At 36.4% G+C, this 10,712-nt stretch overlaps 1 protein-coding gene across 3 annotated transcripts; it reads left to right on the forward strand.

Annotated features, from left to right (window-relative positions):
- Positions 1 to 738: 738 nt before the first annotated feature.
- Positions 739 to 10,477, forward strand: LOC140827084 (uncharacterized). 3 transcript variants are annotated; one of them, XM_073189688.1, is made up of 15 exons: positions 739 to 1,008; positions 1,563 to 1,697; positions 1,790 to 1,869; positions 2,005 to 2,088; positions 2,218 to 2,305; positions 2,439 to 2,593; positions 2,756 to 4,754; positions 5,933 to 6,243; positions 6,402 to 6,714; positions 6,802 to 6,957; positions 7,121 to 7,262; positions 7,997 to 8,073; positions 9,497 to 9,636; positions 9,922 to 10,030; positions 10,147 to 10,477. In XM_073189688.1, the coding sequence occupies exons 1-15, from the start codon at positions 814 to 816 to the stop codon at positions 10,339 to 10,341; spliced, it is 4,179 nt and encodes a 1,392-aa protein (XP_073045789.1). In that variant the 5' UTR covers positions 739 to 813; the 3' UTR covers positions 10,342 to 10,477. The 3 variants fall into 3 exon arrangements, with proteins under 3 accessions (XP_073045789.1, XP_073045790.1, XP_073045791.1); XM_073189689.1 differs by lacking the exons at positions 9,497 to 9,636; positions 9,922 to 10,030; positions 10,147 to 10,477 and having other exon boundaries at positions 7,973 to 8,073; XM_073189690.1 differs by lacking the exons at positions 739 to 1,008; positions 1,563 to 1,697; positions 1,790 to 1,869 and having other exon boundaries at positions 2,070 to 2,088; positions 2,192 to 2,305.
- The last annotated feature ends 235 nt before the right edge of the window (positions 10,478 to 10,712 follow it).

Raw genomic sequence — 10,712 nt, forward strand, 5'->3', positions numbered from 1 at the left:
CAACTCTTATTTTCAACATTCAAATATTCAACTATTACTTTTCAATATTCAAATCATTTATTTTCAACAGTATTCGATATATTAAGGCACCGAGAAAATTCTTGATTTTTCTTTATCTACAGGGATTTATTATATTTTGTTGAACTTTTATTATACTTTTATTATATTATATTATATTATTATCTATATTTCTATATTATTATTATATTAAGTGTGAGAGCTTTAGAATAACTATCTTTGAGGACACCAAAATATTTAATTCCAAAATTACCCTTCTTACTCTATTAAAAATCTTTTCAAGTCACTTCATATTTTAAATATAAAAAAATCAAAACAAAACATTCCTTTTAAATCGAACAATTTTTCTAAATCGAAAATAATTTCATGTTAATTATTTAGTATTATTTAATCAAATTAAAAATAATAAAAGCACATGCAATGCATGTACATCTTTTACTAGTTAATTTATTAAGGCTGAGCACCTTATAAAAACTGTCAAAGAAGACACCATCTTTTTTTCCAATTTTACTCTTACAGTTATAGTATTATTACACTTTTGTTTTTTTGTTTTTTTTTATCTCAACACACATTTTTATTTTTATTTCAATCATTTAAATATCAATTTTGTCTCTCTATAATTTGTGTATTTTCACTTTAGTCAATCGATAATTATAAAAAGAATTGTACAAACACGCACACGCAGAGCAACTAGTACGAAATAAAAGACCGAGGGACCATATCGACCGACCGCAAACAAGGTAAAGGGGACTCGCAGAAGCAATAATCTGATTCCGTTTTATCCCGAACCTTCTGATGGCGGTATCGGAACATGAATCTTCTTCATCAACATCAGCAAGGCAAAACACTAACTGTAACTCGCGATCAGCCTCCAACAGCGACGCCGGGGCTTGTTATTTGGCGAAGACGGTCCTCAGAGGCAGCGTCGTTCTTCAAGCTGTCCGCGGTCACTTCCGCTCCCCCTCTTCCTACGACGTCGTCTTCGGCAAGGTTTTTGTTTCTGTTTGTATGTGAATTTTATTTGCTCGCAGTGTTTTTTGATTGCATATCAGAAATTTGAGGTAAGCATTTAAGCCGTTGAGCTACTTTTTGGTGTTTGTGTTCGTGTGCGTGATTTGATTTTACTAGGTTCAATCATTTTTCTTTGTTACTGATTTTCATGGAAAGATCGTCGGTTTTCTCACTGGAGATTGATTGAGTTCAAGGACCCTATCGGTTTGGTTCGAAACAGTAACAATGCTCATGAACTGATCGAATTAACTGCTTTTTCTGAACAAATTGAGTGATTTTTGTTCCATTTTTCTTGGACACTTAATGTATGTTGTGTATTTTATCAGTGGCTAGATTCTATTTCTCGGTGACCATGACCAAAAAATGTGCATGTCAGCATCTACCATATTCAGCATGTCATGACAGAATCACAAAATTGCCTTACAGGACTTCAAGTTGTTGATGAACCTTAACCAATAACTTCTATTGAGCTGGACTAAATCTTTCAGAGATGCAGCCATAAAATTCTCACTTTGTGCCGAACCTTGTTTCAGGAGACATCAATAGAGCTGGCGATAATAGATGAAGACGGCGTTGTGCAATCTATCACCGAACAACCTGTGTTTGGTACAATAAAAGATATTGCAGTACTTCCTTGGAATGAGAGATTTCAAGCACAGGGTTCAAAGGTTTTTATGCTAATTCATTCTTTTTTCGTTTAGCAATTTTTTTTCTTGGAAATTGTTAATTGTTAAGGATTAATTGATTGATTGTTTGGTAGTTACTAGGGAAGGATATATTGCTTGTCATTTCTGATTCAGGGAAGCTGTCGTTTCTTTCCTTTTGCAATGAAATGCACAGGTTCTATTCGGTGATATTTTATTGCTATCTTTTTCTTGAAATCATTTTTTCTAGTTTGAAGCTTCAGGCTTATTTCACAAAGTAGTTTTCTGACAGTGGCTGCTTATTTATTAATTAATTAATTAAATCTTGCAGGTTTTTCCCATTGACTCATTTACAACTTTCTGCTCCCGGAAACTCAAGACATGAAGGTGGAAGGATGTTGACTGTTGATTCCAGGTGATTTATTCCCTGGCTATTGTTGTTTATATTTAGAGTTTTGCCAACGATAAATAGCTACATCAGTTTCCACTCAGAGCTGTTAGAAATGCTATTCATGTAGGTTGTTTAATGCTTTGCCATATACAGTGGTTGCTTTGTTGCTGCCAGTGCGTATGAGGACCAGTTGGTTATTTTCTCGCTTTCATTTTCCTCCAATGGTGAAATCATTGATAAGGTTGGGATTTAGCGTATACTCTACCACCATTGATTTTGTATTAGTCCTGTCCTCTTAATTCGTTGTGAAAATTATATTCAATTAAATGCTGCAAAAATGTTCTAACGTTTTTTTCCTGTTATACTAATTTTAGAAAATCTCTTGTCCTCCCGAAAAAGATGGACTTTTGCAAACTGATAGAGGTTCTACTAATATCTCTGGAACTATATGGAGCATGTGCTTTATCTCAAAAGAAAACCCTCAGACCGACAAGGAGTACAAGCCAGTTTTGGCCATTCTTTTAAATAGGTATACTATATGTCTTAGCTTTGAGATGGAGAACTACTTTCCTATCACTTAATTTAATCTTTGCACCAAATGATTTCTTTTTTTGTGCTTTGGTTGTATTCGAGAAATAAGACATATTCATTTACCATTCTTATTTCTTAGAAGGTTTCTTCTTGTCTACAGGAGGGGATCTTTTTATCGGAATGAACTTCTTTTGTTGGAATGGAACATCGAGGAGCAAGCAATCCACGTGTTATATAAGTTTGCTGAAGCTGGACCCTTGGCACATCATATTGTTGAAGTCCCTCATGTTCGAGGATATGCCTTCCTGTTTAGGGCTGGTGATGTTGTCCTGATGGATTTTAGAAACGCTCATAACCCTTCTTGTGTTTATAGAACAAGTTTAAATTTTACTCCTTCTGAGGAAAAAAAATATGAACATGTTGTTAGAATACCAGATATTATGGATGAAGAAGGTATGTATAGCGTTGCTGCATCTGCATTGTTGGAGCTTAGTGACATAAATAAAAACGATGACCCGATGAACATTGATGATTACAGCAGCGTGAAACCTGGTTGCAATTTTGTCTGCTCGTGGAGCTGGGAACCTGGTGATTCATATAATCCTAGGATAATTTTTAGTGCAGATTCTGGAGATATATATGCGATGGAAGTTCTTTTTGAGTCTGATGGCATCAGAGTAAATCTATCTGCTTGTCTTTACAAAGGTCTACCATCTAAGGCTCTTTTATGGCTTGATGGTGGATTTGTGGCAGCTTTTGTTGACATGACTGATGGAATGGTATTAAAATTTGAAGAGGGATTATTGTGCCACAGAAGTCCGATTCAGAATATTGCGCCGATCTTGGATATGGCATTTGTTGATAATCCTGAAGAGAAATCTGATCAAATGTTTGCCTGCTCTGGGATGGCACCTGAAGGATCTTTGCGAATCATTCGAAGTGGTATCAGTGTGGAAAAATTGTTAAAAACTGCTCCTATTTATCAGGGTATTACTGGTACTTGGACATTAAAAATGGAAGCGTCTGATCCCTGTCATTCTTTTCTTGTACTGTCATTCGTTGAAGAAACCAGGGTGCTCTCTGTTGGCATTAGCTTTTCTGATGTGACTGACTCTGTTGGTTTTCTGCCCAGTGTCTGTACGTTGGCTTGTGGTCTTGTTGCGGATGGGGTGATGGTCCAGATCCACCAATATGGAGTCAGACTCTGTTTGCCTAGTGGATCTGTCCATCCAAAAGGTGTTCCTCTAGCATCTCCTATTTGCACTTCATGGTTCCCCAATAATATGTCCATAAGTCTTGGAGCTGTTGGAGATGGTATAATCATTGTAGCAACCTCCAGTCCCTGCTTCTTATTTATCCTTGGTGTTAGATCTTCATTGACACATCATTACGAAGTATATCAGATGCAGTGTGTGAAATTGCAGAATGAAGTGTCTTGTTTTTCCACGCCTCAAAAACACCTTGAAGAGAATAAATCATTAGTAAATTATGGAGATAACCACCATATGACACCTCTTACAAATGGAAATAATGGCTACATGTTTGTTATCGGTACTCATAAGCCTTCAGTGGAAGTTGTATCCTTTACATGTGACAAGGGGCTGCAAATTTTTGCTGCAGGTGTTATTTCATTAACAAACACCACGGGAGCTACTATTAGTGGTTGTGTTCCTCAAGATGTAAGGCTTGTCTTTGTTGATCGTCTGTATGTTCTTTCGGGATTAAGGAATGGAATGCTTCTTAGGTTTGAGTGGCCTGTTACTTCTACACTGTCATCAGCTAGGTCTCCTTGTCAACAGTCTGCTGTTGGTTCAGGTATGGTGAACACTCAGGCCACATTGAAGTCTACATCTCCAAATCATAAATTACTAATATCCATGTCCAGTACATCTGGAAAGCCTAAAGGAGAGTTTCCAGTGAATCTTCAGCTGATTGCGGTGCGCCGTATTGGTATCACACCTGTTTTCTTGGTTTCTTTGAGTGATTCCCTTGATGCTGATGTGATTGCTCTCAGTGATAGGCCTTGGTTAGTGCATACCGCAAGACATAGCCTCTCGTATACCTCCATCTCCTTTCAACCTTCCACTCATGTAACTCCTGTGTGTTCAGTGGAATGCACTAGAGGAATTTTATTTGTTGCTGAGAACAGTCTTCATCTGGTAAAAAAGTTTAGACTTTATGTTGATTGATTCTGTCTCTGCTTCAACTTTTTCCCTTTTTGCAATACTTTTTCCTTTCACTTTTATTTTCCAAAATTGGTGTGAAAGCCGAAAGGCCTCTTTGTGGGCATATCTTTCTGTGTTGAGGGCATACTCGCATAATTATATGAAGCAATCGAGATGGACATGAAATTGATTTTGAGAAATATCACTTTTGCCACATAATTATGGTCATTGCACTTCTTAACCATCCATCGATGAATGACCCATTCTCTGTACAGCACCTCATGAGTCAGAAATTACTTGATGGATATTTGAATTAGGATTTCTTTGGTTTTTGTGAAAATTGCAATTGAAGCTCAGAACTACCATATATATCCTCCATCTTCAAGGGAATGGTGGTGAGGTAGTTGTTGAATTGAGTCCCATGATTTGGTACTAACTTTTTCACTGTTGTACTCTCTGTTTTGCTATTTATCCTATATATTTAGCTCTATGTTGGATCCAGTACAAGCAGTTAATTTAATACGTGAGAATAATATCAAACATGAAAACGTAATGAACTAAATTGTGGTTCAGTAGTACTTTGTGCCATAAAAAAGGTTCTACAAGAATTCTGGATATAGCACTGAACTACAACCATCTTGTGTAATTGGTCATCATAAATCTGTACAATTTGAGAACATTATAAAGCTCAAATCTTTTGTAGAACGCTGCCTGGTGGCAAAATAGTCATATTCCTATGCAGATGGCTTGTTAACTTGCTTGCATGAAATGTCTGTGGCACAATTTTTTAGATAAAGCCTTCCATTGACCTACTTCCCAGTGATTTACTAAAAATTACAAAAAGAAAATCGCTGTGATAGATTAGTTGGTTACTTTGGTATTTTCAGCTACGCCTTCCTCCTTACCAGCTGAGCCTTCCTCATTACGCCCCTTAACTTTTGAAATAAACATCGAGGTTATTCACCCTTGAAAAGTTTCTTGGCCATGCACCTTCTATTTTTAGAATACACATATTTAATGTTTACCGAAACAATATGTACATTGTTAGAGAGAAATGAAGGGTATTATATTAGCCTTTGCACCTTTTTGCTCATAATGGCTTAAATCTTGTGGTGCCAAGAAATTTATTCTAATTGCTTTTGACATCAGGATACTGTCTGATTGTGTCATAGGTGGAAATGGTGCCAAGTAAAAGGCTCAATGTGCAGAAATTTCATCTTGGGGGCACGCCTAGAAAAGTGTTATATCACAACGAGAGCAGATTATTACTTGTCATGAGGACAGATTTGGATAATGATTCATGTTCATCTGACATCTGTTGTGTGGATCCAGTAACGGGCTGCTTCTTGTCATCTTTCAAATTTGATTCTGGGGAGACAGGGAAATGCATGAATCTTGTGAAAGTTGGAAATGAGCATGTGCTGGTGGTTGGGACGAGCCTATCTGCTGGTCCGGCCATAATGCCTAGTGGTGAAGCTGAAAGGTTATATATTTACATTTTGGAGGGCTTTTATGGATTTTCCAGGAAGTTTTCGTATTATTGTTACTTAGGGTGTATAGCTTTCATTTAGTTAGTAGATTTTACTGGAGTTCTTGTAATTTGTGTACATGCTGAATGTAACTGTGGGGTGTTTTTTACAGCACAAAAGGTCGTTTGGTGGTTCTTTGCCTTGAACGTATGCAGTATTCTGACGGTGGTTCTGCAACACTATGTTCCAAGATTGGTTCATTGTCCCAACAAAATTTATCTTTCTCCGACGGTGGTTTTGCTGCAGAACATCTTTCAAGCAGTAGTCTCTGCAGCAGCCTGGAAGATAATAGCTGTGATGGAATTAAACTTAAAGAAACTGAAGCATGGAACTTGCGATTAGCTTATTCAACCATTTGGCCAGGGATGGTCCTTGCTGTGTGCCCTTACCTTGATCGGTATTTCTTGGCTTCTGCTGGTAGTTCTGTAAGTCAGGAAATTCTTTATTCTGCTACGGGAAACCTTCGTGGAGATTGTTGGGGATCTTCTAAAGAGTGCTATTTTTGTTTGCAGTTTTATGTTTGCAGTTTTCCAAACGATAACTCTCAGAGGGTCAGGAGATTGGCTGTTGGAAGAACGCGTTTTACAATCATGACTTTAACTGCACATTTTACCAGAATTGCTGTTGGGGATTGTCGTGATGGTATTCTTTTCTATTTGTACCATGAGGTCAGCAGCTGTACTGTGTGTTTTCTGTGTAGTAACTTTTTCATTTTGCCTGTTTCAAGATGGAAAGGGATAAAGTTTAAATTCTAGAGATGGTAGTATCAAAATATATTATTAAGTATTGTTTTTGAATTACAATAAACTACCCTTTACTGTTTGAGTTCAGGATTCCAGAAAACTGGAGCAAGTATACTGTGATCCTGTCCAACGGCTAGTTGGGGACTGCATGCTTATGGATGTAGATACTGCTGTTGTTTCAGATCGTAAGGGAAGTATTGCTGTCATGTCATGCGCAAATCATTTAGAAGGTAAATTGAAGAGTTCTTAAACTCTGTTATGTGTGTGTGTATGTGTATATGTCTTGAATTAGAATTCAAACAGCACTACTTTATACAGGTGAAGATATCTCCCCCTCCTAAATATGATAGGAAATATTTCCTAAACTAAAATTACAATAAAAAATCATACCAAAGATACATCTTATTTTTAAAATCGTCATATCCAGTGCCAGAATATATTCTTAAATTTCGAACAATTTTTTTATGCTTCGAGTACTTCATTTTGTTAGCATACTGGAAATCTTTGCTATCTGTCCAAACCTTTTGGACTTGTTTTCAATTAGGAGCATCTTAAGCTGCTTCTCTAAAGTGCTTTACCTTTTACTTGATTATCCAACTAGAGGACTTAAGAAGTCTTAAAAAATGCAGTGTTAAATAAGTTCTTCCTTGAGTTTGATATTTGCTGACTTTTATGATAGAGTAATCATTTACTTGAGATACTTTTGAATTGCTAGTTATCATGGTGAACCTATACATATTATAAATTGAAATGACGGGCCTATTGTTGATCAGTTAGTATTTGTAGATATAGTAAGTAAATTTTTTCTGGCTAGTCATAAATATATGTCTTTGGGTGGATTTTCAGTGCTTCGTGTATGAGTGTTCAAGATATTATGACTTTTACATATCTAACTATTGTGTACCTCATACTGAAACAAAATATATATTTTGATCAACAGAATTTGATTAACTTCCTGTAACAGATGATGCAAGTCCAGAGCGGAACTTGACAGTTAGTTGTTCTTACTATATGGGGGAGATTTCCTTGAGTATAAGGAAGGTAATTTTTATTAAGAGCCAATAGTTTCTGATAGCTTGGACGCAAACATGCTTATTAAATAACAGGGACTAGAGAATTCATGCCTCCTTTTCTTGTATTTTATGAAATGCCATGAGTACCAGAATATGGTAGAAAGTAAGTAAAATGTGTTCATCATGTAAGTAAATTAAGGTTCGTACTGAAGTAAGGTTCTTGCTTTTTCTTTTTTTCTTTCTGAATTTGAATAAGTAATTGTACTGAAGGGAGCCATAGTTATGTTTGTTGAATGCTAGAAAATCCAATGACATACTGTTCTTGAAGATTTTGATCTCCTGAAATTTTTGTAATTTTTTACTTAATATAACTTGATTACTTTTTATGAGCTGATTCATATGACAAAAGTTTGTCCATTAAATTGATGCAATTTGTTCGGATTAGCTTTGTTTTACCAACCGTGTGAGTTAACCATGTCTTGTAATTCTTAAGTGACTTGATGATTGTTTTAAATTATCCGTGACTGTAAGGGCAACAGCCAAAATCCGGAAACCAAGTTTGATCTTGTATTTAGTGGCAAAATATATGATGGGTTATATTTTTAAATAATTCAAAAATTTTGAAATACTATCTTATTTTAATTTTGTATATTTATACCAAAAATAAAATTGGGTTACCAGGCTGGGTATTTTTAATCCTTTGGAGGCGTGTACGCTCCTTGTAAATGCTCCAGCTATCCATTAGATGGCTCTTTGCACCTCTCAAACCGTACTTCAAGCTGAATCTTAGCTTACCAAGTTCGGGCCTAACAAGTGTACGCGAGTTCCAGATTATATAACTTTATTGAAAGCATGAATTCAGGACTCGGAGCTAGTGATTTTTCTACATATCACTTTTTTGTATTTGAAGTTTCGTTAGAAGTTGATATCAGCACACACAACTCTGTATCAGCCAAATAAAACTTTCGGTTACCGCCTTCCCGGTCACTGGAAACTAAGAAAAGTTGCTTGGAAAATTCAGGAGATTTTACAAATATGGAAGTGCAGATGTCATGCGTCTTTATAGACATTCAAGATTTGGAATTTCTTGCCAGATCTTGTTCTTAGGCCGAATCTCTGGTCTGTGATGAAATTTTTTCTCAGGTCCTTCGAGAAAGCCTTTGGTGCAACTAGTTTTTTCATGGCCCTTGGGTCTCCTCAAACTAGTTTTTGTGATAGGACCTTGATGGCATCTATGTTATACTGGATGACTTATCCTCCTTAGTTCAGTTGTAACAATGTAAAGGTTGGGGTCGTGCCTAATACACACAGCCCACAAAAGCTGTGATACAGGTGTTTTTGTTTTAGTAAGAACAATTTTGTTCTCTAGGCATCGTTAGGATATACAACATATTGTTCTTTATAAATCATTATTTCTCATATGTGATTTTTCATTTTTATATCCTCTGCAGGGATCATTTTCATACAAACTCCCAGCAGATGACCCAATGAAGGACTGTGATGCTGCTAGTAATGTTGTTAACCTGTCAAATAATTGTATCATGGCATCGACTCTGTTGGGCAGCATAATAATCTTCATTCCCTTGACAAGGTATGTTATCTATCTGTTCATCTCTTTTTATCTCGTTTTTCTTTTCATTGTTCAAGCATCTTCATTACTTCCCTTTTTTCCACGTTATTTTCTTGACTGTAAATAAGTAGCTCTGAAAATGGCTTCTTTATTAGCCACGGGCGTGTGCATCACTTTTAGATTTTAAAGAGTACTATATTTCCGGGTAAAATATGGCTCTATGCTGTTATATTTCGAGGCTATCATATTTATTATTTGGAATATTCGTAGGTTTTTGGCCTGTTCACATGAATATGTTCATTGCAGGGAGGAATATGAGTTGCTGGAAGAAGTTCAATCTAGGCTGGTGATTCACCCGCTTACTGCTCCTATTTTAGGAAACGACCACAATGAGTATCGAAGCCGTGAAAATCAGGTGAGCCTCTTTTGAATTTAATTCGTCTTGTGCTATCTCCGTGCTTGTAAGCACAAGTTCGTGTGTGTGAGGAACTGAAACCGACTGATTTTTTTTTTTTTTGGGTTGGTGGATAGGGTGGGACAACTAAGATCCTAGATGGTGACATTCTGAGTCAGTTCCTGGAGCTAACAAGCATGCAACAAGAAGTTGTGCTGGCATTGCCGCTTGCCTCACCAAATACTGTAATGTTAAGTTTGAGAACATCCATGCCAGTTATGGTCAATCAGGTTGTCAGATTGCTTGAACGAGTACATTATGCCTTGAACTAAATGTATTTTACCTATTTTTCGTGTCCAAATTTGTTTAGAAACATTAGCTGTATTTTAGAGTTAGGGACAATGTCTTTGTGTGGATCGCGCACATGAATACCACCATGCTCGACTTAATAAAGACATATTTATTTTATTATGAACGATAAAAGGAATATTTTATGGTTTGGGGTTTACGGGATAGATGTAATGTAGCAGACGGCTGAGCATTCGGTTCCAACTGGATGTTCTATGATAGAAGTTACTGGATCCGATTTGAACCCGTTCGAACTTAATCATCGAAGCCTCAAATTATTGGGTTATTATAAATATTACGAAACCAAGTAAATTCAGATTTCGTTTTGAAATTACATCTGAACTCAAGGAATCTC

The sequence above is a fragment of the Primulina eburnea genome, chromosome 3 (assembly GCF_022965805.1).
Source record: "Primulina eburnea isolate SZY01 chromosome 3, ASM2296580v1, whole genome shotgun sequence".
Taxonomy (NCBI): Eukaryota; Viridiplantae; Streptophyta; class Magnoliopsida; order Lamiales; family Gesneriaceae; genus Primulina; species Primulina eburnea.